We start from the raw sequence: 13,563 nt of genomic DNA, 5'->3' as shown, positions 1-13,563 counted from the left end.
TAGATACAGGAGATTTTATTTAACATTTTTGTGTACAAACATAGGCTGCAAATGCCTTCCAAACATGTTTGCCCTCAGAATACAGTATTCTTTTTTTACAGTTCTACAAGCAGAACATTGAATATTGAACAGGAACAAGAGTCAAAAAATTGAGGAAGGTAAAAAGAGAAAATGTTCGTGGTTGGTCGGAAAGTCTCATCCTCAGCTATACGTTATATGTCGAATAGAACAAAACTAGCATTTTCCCCCAGAGGTTAACGTCAAGAGTAGTGGCAGCAAATGGTCAAAGTATTCACTATAGCATGGAAATGCAGTGATAATTACCGGAGTCATGTACAATAAACGCAAGAGATTTTTAACTTTCATATAGAGCAATATGTTCCATATTTTCAGGCTACTGCACAGAAAAATTTAAAGTTTTTGCTGTATTTACTTTTTCATGTACAGAACTAAGGGGCAGAGGTTATGGAGGGAGCTGTATTATGGAGGGTACATGCAGTTACACTGACAATCAACAGACCAAAACAATGCAGTTTTTAGAGTAATATAAGACTCTTTTCTCCTCTACCACATACTGACAGTTTGGCTTTTCAAAGAGACTAGAGGTGTACCGGCTTGATCAGTCTTCAACCATCATAACGTCAGTGGACGCCACAATAAATAAAACAGAAACCAAATTATGTACTCTCTAGTATAATACATATTATACAACTCTATGGAAAAGTAGGAGATGTTTTAATCTACCTTTTAAACTGACAAGAACCTGCACCTGCTATTCAGTTATCTATATCAGATAGCTAAACAATCACAGTGGCCAGTCTGTTGTACAACACAAATAACTACAGAGATGAGGCAACGACGCAGGAGTTGAGGGGGGTTAAAAGATGTTTGCAGTTGTACACAATGGTTGAGATTTTGAGACACATTCTGTAACATAAGACTTAACATTTTCCCAAAAAACATACCCCATATAAAGACCATTTTCTAACATTAATTTAGTTTTTGATGACATTTTATCATAAATAAATAGATCCAGTAGACCTTCTTATACCAAACTGGGTGAAAGCATAAATAAATAAAAAATAAAAGGCATTAAAGGAGCTGAAAATTTTAAGAGCTAAGACAAAGATATGGGCAAAAAATTCTGTCCTTTGCCCCATTAAGACTGACTTTAACACAGTTTGAATGACAGCATCACAGTCAGATGAAGGTGGCAGGCGTGTACAATAATATCAGCTAAGACCATGCTTAAGTTTAAGGTCCTGTCTTAGTCTTTAAGAGATGAAAGTGTGTGGCTGTCCTCAGCAAAGGCAACAAGAGACTGAACAGCGTCTCCAGTGTCAGTGTTTTTTACCCACTGACACGTTTAGAGTACCACAGGCGCTAAAACCAAAGGAAAAGTGTCGAGGCACGATAGGGTGGAGCAGTGTAGGCGATCAGGACTTGTTATATAAAGGTGATGGCATGAATGAAGGGATTAATGAAAGGTGGGTTCATTCTCTGTCTCACATCCTAAAATGCACATGACGAAAGACTGTGAGCATGCTACATAGGCCAAAATTAGTGGAAGTACATAATGGCACGACTGTGCTGGGACTGGAGGTATGGACACTTTCAGAATAAAAGCTCGACAGTATTGTTCATGGGGCTGATACAATAACAGTACTTTATCTAAAATCTATAGACCAAGCTGACATCAGGCAACGTAAACCTCTACTGAGCATCACATTTTGATTTCCTTTTAGTTCCGTTTTCTCAACATTTAGAGTCGATATGTACCCTAAAAGAAAGACTCCTCTCGCCACTAAAAGTCTAAAGACATTCATGTTAAAAATGAGTTATTATCCACACTCAGATATGCCTTTCTGTGATATCTTACAAGCCCTTTTCAGATCCACTAAACGGATGGTTTTAGTTTTATGCCTATGATATATGTGGGGAACCAACCATGACATTTATCCTTAAATGGGCCAGATAACAACATACTGTACTAAAGTAAACCAGATCCTCAAGAGTTACCAGCATCCCAAAGCCAATTCAACTTGTGATGACAGGTTCATGAACAGAACAGCAATAATGAGAACATAAAGAAAAAAACAAAAATAAAACATGCCTGCATGTTAAATCAAGGACACATAGATTAGTCATTTAAGTCGTTTTCTTTAACTTGGCCATTGGGTTGAGACACCCGCAGGTTCGACAGGATGGAGGACAGTGAAAGGGGCAAAGAATAATTAGGACATTTGAGTGCATGAGAGAAGTAATAACAAAAAAGATGAAACAAAATAAGATTCCTTCATTAAACCAACAGATATGCTCTTCAATGGACATAAATGCTGAGTGCTCAGGTCACTTGAATTGTAATACAGTAGTTCTAACATTGCATGAGTGCACTTCTGCAGCCACAGATTAAAAGAGACAATGCCATATGTGTGTGTGTGTGCGTGAGTGTATGTGCTGTATTATGGCATTGCATAATGTCTACACTAGACAGGCGATGGTCTCTGGATGCGAGACGTTCTGCTGAGGAGCACCCAGCAGTTAAAGAGCTTGTGCCTTTTCCCGCAGCAGCATACAGTATGTAACTACAATGTGTGTGTTACCTTCATAATAATATCTAAATGAGTAATTGATAGGCTGGACAGAACAGCTGAGTAGTTTCTATAAGATCAAGGCTAAATCCTGCTTATTTACTGCAAGACTTGAAGTCAAGGCTAAAGACCTACCACTTTCTTAACCAAACCCCCAAAAAAGTTCACATAAAAAACAAACCAATTTATCCCCCAGGCCCGAAAATAAATTACAGTAATAGCAACAATGATTATACTGTTAAACAAAAAGAAAAAAAAATACAACTTTAAGATTATGTACATACTGTATCTGTAAATACAACTGCTTCCTTTTTTCCTAGAAACAAACAAACAACATATTAATTTGGCAAGATGTCCTATGTTACAGTAAGAGGGACATTTCGTCAGCAAAGATATGAACACAGACAATTCCTATGTTAGAAAATATATTGCTTCCTGGGTATTTATGCTGAAGACTACCTGGAGACACAAACAACACAAATAGAGGAAATTGGATAAACCTCAGGCAGTCAGATTGCAGTATGTTTCCAATCATTGGGTTCCTTTTTTTTCCCTTTCTTACAGTCCTTCTTCAAGGTGTAGCATTTGTCTCTGACTCAAACCAAGGTTTTGTTTACGTTGTAAACATTTGAACATATGGGTGTTTGCTTTCTGTGGCTTTTGTGACACAAAGAAAAAGCACATTAAAGCCAGTAACGTGGCAGCTCTGGACGGTCACTTCTCAGAAACAATGCACTGAGATTATGTAAGACACAATTAGAATTTTCCTCAACAGGACATGAAGCAATGTTTGAGATGGATACACACATTTTGCAAGAGTCTTGATGTGATGATTGTCCCAAAAAAAAAAAAAAAAAAAAAAAAAGACAAAAAAAACAGATGGAGTACAGAACAATGCCCAAACAGAAGGACACACTGAAATTCTGATTTGTTGGCAAGCTAATTCCATGAATCAAGACAGACATGTTTCATTCACTTCAACTTCTTGACTTTTGAAACACAACTGTCAACAAGCTGTAAAGGCTCAGTGTTAAGGTGGATAGATGTAGATGGCAGATGTACCCACAACATCACTGGAGGTACAAGGAAACATACTAAACATGAGCGGTATGAATGCAGAGGACCTCACGTCCTCTAAGCCTCAGAGGCCCTATTGTGCCCTCTTGTGTTCAAGCGGAGCAGACGTCGCCAGAGACAATCCTTACCAGCTGCAACGGAATCCGGTCAGTCAATTCAAAAACATACTACTACAGGCTCACTTTGAGCCAAGGTCCATCTCTTTTTCACTCCTTCGTGGTCAAAGGGTCAGGTAGGCAAAGTCCATGTTAGCTCTATACTTCAGTGGAGAAGAGAATGCTCTGTCGTTTACTGTCTGGGGTGGGGATGGTCTCTAGCTGGAGGAAATACAGCAGCACTTGGACCTGCAAAGACATGAAAAAAAAGGTTAGGTTTTGGCAGAAAAAGATGGAACGCTGGAGGGAACAGGCAGATGAGGATCTATGAATGTCACCTGTGCCATAACTTCCAGGGACCAGCTGTCCCCCATGCTGATGGGTTGCGTGGGGTTGGCAGGGATTTTGCTGTCCTTCTCAGCGGGCCTCAGCAGGGTCGGCCCGAACACCGTTGCCAGGTTGTGGAGAGACATCTTGTTGACGCTTTCCTTCTCTGCCACCCTGTGGAGTGGAAGACAGACAAGTCCATTAATGATTAATATAAAGGACAAGATCGTATGCAGGTGATGTTATGTGCAGTGATGGATGTGTGTGTGTGTGTGTGTGTGTGTGTGTGTTGACTGTGTGAGTATTTAAATATCAGAGATGATAAAAATCTTAATTCCTACAGATGAAAATTTCTGGGATACAAAGGGACAGTTGTCTCTCTCTCTAGGCAGCACTGAGTCTCTTTCTGCTGACAGTAAATCATGCATGGCTTATTTTACATTGACATTTTGGGGACAATGCAGGTGACAGCGCAGTCGATGCTTGCTATTTTCAATTCCTGAGTAGTCATTAGCTTCTCCACCCTGGTATTTCTTAGTGTTTACTGGAGTTTAAACGATAAATCAATATGTCTGAAGACAGAAAATTAAATATTTTCATTCATTAATCACTTCAGTTGTCTATTAACTCAAGACTGGCAAACATTAGCTTAAATCTTCTCCAATATGAGAGTTTGCTGCTATTCTTTGCTTTATGTTTAAAAACTGAATCTATCTTTGTATTGAGCTGTAGTATTTGAAGGCTTGGGCTCTGGAACATTGTGACCATTTAAAACTTTTCACCATTTAAAACTAAATTAAATATGACAGGAAAAGGAAAAATTCAGATTTGCTCAACTATATATTTAAAGAGGAAATGTTGTTGGTAATTGAGCTGTAACCATCCATCACATACTCAATGCAATGCTTTTAAGCAGATGTATATGCATTGTATATGCAATACATCTTGTTATTCACGGTCACCATGGTAACCAGGAGACATTTTGCTGTTGCAGTTGAATGATGGCCAACGATAGAGACTGCTTTTTGGTAAGCTATCAAGATGAATGCAGTGCATTACAGTACACCATTGTGAACATTTTTAATTCAAATCTTTGTGTATTTGTGACTGCCATTAAATGCACCTCCAGTATATTCATAGCTCATTGCTCTGTATGAGTTTTATTAGTTCTGTCTGTGTGTGTGTGTGTGTGTGCACATTCATGTCTACATATTATGCCAGCACATGTGTGTTTAGTTGTTCATACCTCTTCAGGTGATCCAAAAGGAAAAGGAATGTGACCAGGTTGGGTTCTGGCAGCGACAGCAGTAAGTTCAACATGCAGCTCTCTTTGGCAACACTATCAGACAGGGCTGAAAGAGAGAAAAGAAAGGAGCTGTTATATGCTGGAAATTAAGGGCAACCTTTAGTAGACATATAGAAGTTGCAGCTGCTAATGTATGATCAACAATCACTCTAATAATGAGTTTGCTTGATTGCTTTTTTAACTGATAGTAAGTTGTGTGCATGTGACTGTTATGTCAATAGCCCATTGACTCACTGATGCCGCCTGCAAAATTAGGATAAAGCTCATCAGTGAAAAGAGGTTCTGGCAGCTCTCTGAAGTACAGCTTCAAGGTCCCAGCGATGGCATTGACGTCCATCTCACTCATCATCACTGACACATCTTTGTTATCTGCAGGACAAGGAGATGACAACAGCATGAAGACAGGAGGTTGCACAATGACAGAAGAGGATGCTGAGGCAAGGAGGCACCATTGCACAAGAAGGCAGTCGCCACACCGTGTAACTGTCAGTATCTCATCAGGAATAAAATTCACCCACTCCACAAAAGATACACTACATTCATTAGCACATACACCCACACACAATGCAAATGCAAGTTCCTAAACAAGTTAGTCTGTAAGTCTGGTTAATCATTTCACACCAGAGAAAATGCCTCATCTTGACAAACTCACAGAGCTGTGATAATGATCACCTGATCAACAGAGACAGAAAGATTAGAAAGGACTTCCTTGCAGTGATGGTCAGTATATCCTCTCAGCTTTCTTCCCTAGAAATGCATGGCAGAGCCCTGTAGACAATTACTAATCATACAAATGTGAAAATCTTTTAGTTCTGTAATGTGTTTACAAGTGGAAAAGCTACAAATTCACCAAGGGAGATTTTGATTCAAAAGCTTTATTACATAAAACCTGTGCAAAGCATGTACTGTATATAGACGAAAGCTGTACTCACTTGTATCAAAGGCGGTCTTCAGGGCTTGAATATCAGTGGCTACTCCTGATACTCGGTAGATGCCCACCTCCTCCATACCCCTCCTTTCAATCTCCTCTAGGCACTGCCGGACGATGTAGGGCACCTTGGAGCGCTCTCGCCTAAAGAGAGAGAGAAATATTAATGACCACTTATTTAACATTAATAGTGAAATAAATTTGTTAAAATGTTTTGTTTATTGTAACAAAAGGACGAAATGCAGGAGATATTGCTATGCTTTGCACTATTTTGATTACTGGAAGGGCTAGTAATAGGCTCTTTGCTTGTGTTTCTGTTGAAATGTTTTATCTGTAATGCTAATTGATTTAACTGGTAAATCTAGTTAACTCACCTGTTATCTTTAATCATCGTTAATGTCACTGATCAGCAACAACAATGGCCTCAAGCGTGAAAAACAGTGATGCTTCTACTACAGGCTCTCTATCACTTTCTGTCCTGAATGTCTTCGAATCTCTTTGACAGTTAAGCTACATATTCATCTGTATTTAGGTCACTTCTGTGTGTTAAAAATGTCAACTCACTTGGTCACTGTGGAGATTTTGACTCCAAACACACCCATAGGTTTCCGTGAGGGCATCCTCTTCAGGCTGAACTCTCGGCTGGTGAACTTCATGGAGAGTTTAACCTCGATCTGACACAGGAAAAAAGGACTTAAAGTCATAACAGATTTACAGAGTGAGAAGCCAGCCCAAAAGCCTGAAATCCATCTCCTACAGCTTTTCATGATCTTGCGGAAATCCTCTCATGTTAAAACCAGGTGTAGTCTTCACAGAGAAATCAAGTGCTAAACCACATCCTGGAAATAGTTAAGAATACCCCTCACTGCTATGTGCTATTGTAATACAAATATAAGGCTTCACTGGAGCGAACAGTGATGCCTAATATGAGAATTTTGAGATAGTAGATATGATATCAGACATGACAACTGTTGACCAGTGAGGGGAGGAAGTATAGGAAAGCAGTACAAAAGCAGAAAATGCACTAATGTAGCAGAAAATGTCTGATTAGAGTGATGGACTCACCCCGTTCATAGGAATAACAGTTCTCTGCCAGTCTTTGCCTTGGAGAGTCTGAGGGTCAAGCTTGGTGGAGGCAACACAAAAGGACAACATATGTTATTTCATTTTAACTATAAACATATTTCATTACAACCACACCATGATGCACGCATGTTGAGAAAAAGGTCACACTCAAATGACTACCGATCCTTTAAGATTATTATTACTTAGCTGTTTTAAATTAAACTTCTTGTTTTCCTCGTGCTGGGGGATAAGTGTGTTGGTCATCTCCATTAAGAAGGTTATATTTTACTTCATTTTTGTTTGTTTGTCTGTTTGTTGGTTAGCAGGTTATTAAAAAACCTGAAATTGAGATATATAGGGAGGGTTAAGGGCTGCGGGCAATGGCACAAGTGATTAGGTTTTGGTGCAGATCCAGATGTTATATGACTTGTTAAGGAACATTCTCACTATTCTCTGCTGCAGCTACATTCATTTTTTTATGTTTATTTTCTTTGTTGAGTAAAATCATTTTAACATACTGTTACCCTATTTATGCACTGCTCAGTTATGTTTGCATAGCGGTGCATTAAGTTATAATTGCATCAACAGGACAAATCCTCCCTCTTTTGCGGTGGAATGTTTTCAAAGGTGGTTTTACTGTTGAGTTACATCCCTTAACTGTATTTTTAGAAGATATTTTTGTATTTCTGTATTTTTAGAAGATAGATAGAAACATGATAAAAAAAATCACATTTGTTTAAAGAGACTAAATTCACACCCAAACACTCTCAAATCTACAGAGACATGCCATCTGGGGCAATAAAAGCTGAGTACATTCACACACACATACACACATCTGACATAACAAAACACACACACACACAAACACTGGTTACTGTATGTTGTATGTTTACGTAGGCTGAGCCCCATCTGGTTGCGTGCGAAGCTGGATCATGTTTCTCATAACTGAATCTTTCACTGCTGAGAGAGCGCTTTGGTTTGAGCCATTTATCTACACAGAATTACATTCCACTAAAAAACAGCAAAGGCAGGAGAGTTCATCTTGCTTCCTGATAAAAATGTTTTAAAAGCTCAACTTTTTGGACAACAAATACGATTTTATCTTCTGTAGCCTGGAGCGGTCAAAGGTTTAGTGAGGCCTGCGCTGTTTAACAACATCTAATTTTCTAATAAATCATAGATCTGTGAACTGCAGCCCCATTAAATGCTGGAAAGAGGCCAAGAGTATGAGCAGGGAGAGTTTATAACACTATGTGAAAAGATAAGACAGACAACAACACATTAAGATGGAGACAGGCCTACTGGTGTATATTTAAGAAAAAAAAGGACAAGACTAATATAAAAAAAATCATTACATATTCTTTTGAAAATAATTTCAGATTCAATTGTTGCATACACTGTTAGACACACAAGAGGGAGCATTTCATATAAAGCAAGGATGAGAATACACTGAGCTGTTAACAATGTGGTGGGGGCGGTCAAACAGTGAAACTAGATGGTAAAATGTGGGATTTATCAGCCACTGTGGCTTCTGCTGAAGACGGGAGCGGCTATTTCTTGCCTTGAAAATCCTGCTGAGCAACTTTCCCACCACTCTGGGTAGTTTGTCTAGAATGACATCATCTGTCAGGAGGTGATCATGTCACAGGATTACAAAAGGAGCCACTAGGTGGAGCATGTGACTGTAAATCTGATTCATAGTTTGGCAGACAAAAAGCAAACGGAGGACACTTGTCCTATTGTAGATGTGTACTCCAACTGTTCGGGATACAGACCTAGTTAAAATGAATACTGCTGATGAATTTTGTGTATGTATAATATGACACAACGTAATTAATGTTATACTATTGTCTTCTATGAGTGATTCATTTAAACTCATATAAAAGTAGTGTAGTCTTAAGCATTTTCTTACTGGCTTTGAGAAGATCAGTTTGTGAGCTTTTGTGGGTGTGAAACCAAAGAAGCTTACAGCAGTGTACAAATCACACGTGCACACACACACACAAACACCTGCCCTGCTGTGGGTGGAGGAGTAAGAGAAGGATGTTTTTTGGCGGCAGAGGATCAAAGGAGAGACTCATGTTTCAGGCTAAATCTTTCTGTCTCTCCTTGCTGTATCCTCTGTCTTCCTCCTGAGTGACATTTGGCATTATCCCGTGGGCTGGCGTCATCCCGGCAACCTAATCACCTGCTATCTAAATCTGTCAATCTCAGGACAGAATTTTGGCATTATTATGGACAGAACACTTGAGAGTATTGATGTAAATTTCCACCTGGGGCAGGATGGCATCACTCTTATTCAATAACCATTACAGACCATGTGACTGTGATGAATGTTTTTAACACCCAAACCTGGCAGCAAAATGATACATCAATGGCGTGAAAAGTACAGCTCTGTGTCAGTCTATTATAAAAGCTGCACATTCCCTCGCTTCAGCTTGTAAATCTGAACTGAACAGAGTGACACATGGCCGCTTTTTGATATTTGAATTACACTCACTGGCATGTACTGAGCAGCAATTTTTCTCCATTTAACCAATCCTTAGCCCTCAATTACATATTAGGCTAATTAATCTAATCAGCCAATTGCTGCATCATGCACACTCGAAGCTATTCACTGAGCGATAATATGGATTTCATGCTCTGTGGCAGTGGCGGTGACATAACTGCCTATCAGTAATGAATCATGGTGGGCCTGCTGAACTGGGAGTGGAGGGGGGGTGACGTCATGTCATACCGGGATCTGTCCTTTCCCCATGATGCGGTCTGTGCTCTCTCCATCCTCTTTGTTCTGCTTGGTCTTGTTGTAACACTTCTCGTAGCAGAGCAGCCTCAGGGTCTGAGAGCCCTCCAGCTCAATCTCAAACTCCTTAGGGGAAGACATTGGAAAAAAAAAAAGTTGTAAGGAGATTATTTTGCAAAAAAGAAAATGGATGCAAAAACATCCTGCAATAAAATGACAGGCAGCAGAATAACAAAGATAATGACAAACAGAGATTATACGTCCAGAAAAATCAGCATCTCCCCCTGTAGTTTAACCCATACATTCCACCACAGAGCACAGTTGACCAACATTCCCTATAATTATGTAAGGGAGCACTCTGCATATGGTTTGCACATCGTTCTGAGGCCCACACTGTCTTGGTTCACTTAGCATTTGGACAGATGTGAGTCATCACCAGCAGCTCCTCATTAGCTGATATTATTTCCACTTTGCCAAGCAAAATCCTCAAAGAGTCTTTGGGTCCACGATGGGAAAAAAAAGAAGCAAAACACTGTGCTGCAGATGAACCCAACTACTGATTGTGTCTTAAAGCACTTCTTCCTCTGTAGTGCTAACCTCTGATATCCATCTGTGTCATTAATGCATACACGATCATGCTTGCACATACTGTATGTGTTTGCTATATGTCTGCAGGGGCTATAGGTGCTCTGTGTGGGTTCATCTTTTCATTACTCAGAGAAGGACAGCTAGCTGATTACAGGCCCAGATGTCAGATACATGACAGGAATAGGTACATAAACCGTACCAAGAAGACTCTGCAGGGACCTTTTGTTCCAGCTGGGAATTTGTAAACCAGTCTCTCACCTCATTCCACTTGGGTTCAGTGGTGTATCTATACACTCTCGTCTTGGCTTTATTTGAGAAGAAGCCAAAGGAATCCACCTCCAATGTGCAGTAGAGATCTGAGAGAAAGAGAGGTAAAGATTGAAAAGCTATTGCATTAACCAGCAAATTAGGAATGAGTCATTCGTGAATTTAATTTGTTTAGTTTCAAACATTATAGTATACAACTGAGTCAATGTGCCAAACCAGCAGCTAGACAAATGGTTTAAAAATGGAAATTCAAAAGTTTCCACCAGAAAGAAAAACTGTAAAACATTATTTTCCACTGCTCTACGCTGACATTAAAATCGAGCTTTCTCGGGAACTAATTTTGTCTGATTTGATCTGTACTTTGTGTTGTTTGCATCAAGGCTAAAGGTGAGTGACTCACTCAAGCTCTGTTTGAGGCCGGAGGCGGAGTGGACGATTACATTCAGGAACCCGCAGAGACCAGAGGATTCATCCTCTGGAAAAACATTCAGCAAGCAGAGAGAAAGAGAGAGAGGAGAAGAAAAAAAACAACAGTGAAAAGGGATTAGGAAAGCATGCAGATCTCTGTTTGTTTTGGAGCAGAAACAGACATGGAAGGAAGGGATAAAACAGAACTGTATGGTATAAAACATGTGGCTTAAAACTCTTTGGACTTTTCATCCTCATCTTAACCACAATGATTTATCATTGTCATTTCTCCCCAGGGCAATTTGTTTTGACAATGTATGATTTAAAACAGAGATGCCATACAAGACGTGGATGTACAAATGTCGATATTATAATGTTACTGTGGAATTTCTACTAAATCCATCATCCAAAAACACTTAACACTATCTGTGATTTAGGAAGGCTTAGAATGAAAAAGACAACTTTATTTAGGACAGCAGCTTTTGAGTGTTAAAAACAACTTTCAATCACAAAATGAGTTCCTTACCTTCTTTATTGATGCTGAGTGGAATGTGGTGGACAGTCTGTAGTTTGACACAGGAGTTGGTCAACATTTGCAATTCCATGGAAGTCAAGGAGGATGTTTTAAAACCTTGAGGGAAGACAATAAATGGGAAACTCTGGGTTTTCTGTGTGTTTTTTCCTGAGGCTAAAACACTGGTTTCTTCACGACAAAGTTCTTTGATTGGTACATGTATCCAGATTTTGCTAAAAATATGTCAAGTGCCCAGGATGTTTTATCAAATCAGAAAATCCAAAAATGAACTGTACATTGTTCGACATGACATTTCTGGGACACTTACATTTCTTCTGCTGTTCTTTGATTATCTCCTTCCACTCTGCACGTTCATAGTCAGATGAAATCAGGAAACTGTAACTCTGAAACACACACAAAAAATGGCTGTCATGTCATCAGCGAATAACTAGGGGAGATACAGAATGAAACATCAAATGGACAAGTAAGAATGATGATGAGAAAAGAGAGAGCATCATCACCTTGCCGTTCTTGTTGTAGACTCGGAGGGGCATACTCGGAGACGTTAACAGGAGAAGGGACTCCTGTTCGGACAGCTTCTTCCTGAGACGGTCGATGACTTTTGAACCCTTGTTGGCTCTCTGAAATCGCAGGTGAAAACAATTCGATTGTACATACAGATTTGTTTGGGAAACTTTGAAACAAAACCCTGCTGCTATTGTGTGAGAACCTGACAATTCACATCCACACTACCTTCTCTCTCTGAATCTCACTGCGGAGGTGTGAGATCTTGACCTTCATGGCGTCGAGCTCTTCATCGGGAACCTGGGGGATGGTAAGTGGTTCGGTCTCCTCTGGGCCCTGGAAGGTCAACTCAGTCAGGGGGATGTACCACTTACTGTCGTACTGTTGGTTTTTTCTGCAGCGGCAAGAAGGAAAATGAGGCGAAGGAGGTGTGAGAGGAGAGGATTGATGAAGATGGATAAAAATGAGGATTAGTTGGGGGAACAGAGGAGACACCATAAAGGAGAGAAAAATAGTGAGTAAAATACAAATAAGATTTAAGACCAGCCATCTTCTGCACCGCCTAACCTCTACTACAATCTATGTATTTTGGTATATTTCATTGTTGAAGTCACTCTTAACTTCAAGAGGATAAGTCATGTCTCTTACCCTCCGATCTGTTTTTTCAGTTTGGCGCAGAGCAGCAGATCAGTGAAGAGGAAGACATGTCGCAGCTTCCTGGCTCCCTCCACCAACTCCACCATGAAACTGTCCTTCAGCAGCTGCCGGTTCTGAGGCGACAGCAAACGACAGCGGTGGGTCAGCAACACAAAGTTTTTGGTGTTAATGTCACAACAGTTGGCACAAAAACATACTAGTGAAAATCAAATATGAATATTCTAAAAAATTCTAAAATGCTGGTAGTCTCTATGAAGGGAAAAAAACAGAATGATAGCATATAATATCAGTAACGGGGCATTTCTAAGAGTCACAGTGACAAATCTGTTATATTCTGTGGAGAGGACACGGTTAGTTTGCAGAGCCTTTGTGTTGAGGCTGCGTCCAAAAGCTTTATCCCTCCTCCTCTCCTCCCAAATTCCCAGTCCTTTTCTAACAGTGTGAAATGTGGAGGAGACGAGACTGGAACAGA

The 13,563-nt window shown here is 39.8% G+C and overlaps 1 protein-coding gene across 1 annotated transcript in view; it reads right to left on the bottom strand.

Moving 5' to 3' along the window:
• The window catches only part of bcr (BCR activator of RhoGEF and GTPase), a 78,103-nt gene continuing 64,540 nt past the window's right edge, over positions 1-13,563 (bottom strand). The window contains exons 9-23 of the mRNA XM_018670424.2: positions 13,083-13,204; positions 12,663-12,828; positions 12,431-12,550; positions 12,238-12,313; positions 11,922-12,026; positions 11,388-11,462; positions 10,979-11,076; positions 10,127-10,258; positions 7,390-7,449; positions 6,889-6,998; positions 6,329-6,468; positions 5,631-5,765; positions 5,337-5,442; positions 4,102-4,264; positions 1-4,012 (exon numbers count right to left, since the gene is read on the bottom strand). Coding sequence (XP_018525940.1) covers positions 3,923-4,012; positions 4,102-4,264; positions 5,337-5,442; positions 5,631-5,765; positions 6,329-6,468; positions 6,889-6,998; positions 7,390-7,449; positions 10,127-10,258; positions 10,979-11,076; positions 11,388-11,462; positions 11,922-12,026; positions 12,238-12,313; positions 12,431-12,550; positions 12,663-12,828; positions 13,083-13,204 — 1,698 coding nt within the window. The 3' untranslated portion in view covers positions 1-3,922. The remainder of the gene's footprint in view (positions 4,013-4,101; positions 4,265-5,336; positions 5,443-5,630; positions 5,766-6,328; positions 6,469-6,888; positions 6,999-7,389; positions 7,450-10,126; positions 10,259-10,978; positions 11,077-11,387; positions 11,463-11,921; positions 12,027-12,237; positions 12,314-12,430; positions 12,551-12,662; positions 12,829-13,082; positions 13,205-13,563) is intronic.

The sequence above is a fragment of the Lates calcarifer genome, linkage group LG9 (assembly GCF_001640805.2).
Source record: "Lates calcarifer isolate ASB-BC8 linkage group LG9, TLL_Latcal_v3, whole genome shotgun sequence".
In the NCBI taxonomy this organism is placed as follows: Eukaryota; Metazoa; Chordata; class Actinopteri; family Centropomidae; genus Lates; species Lates calcarifer.
This window is presented reverse-complemented; position numbering and strand designations above follow the sequence as displayed.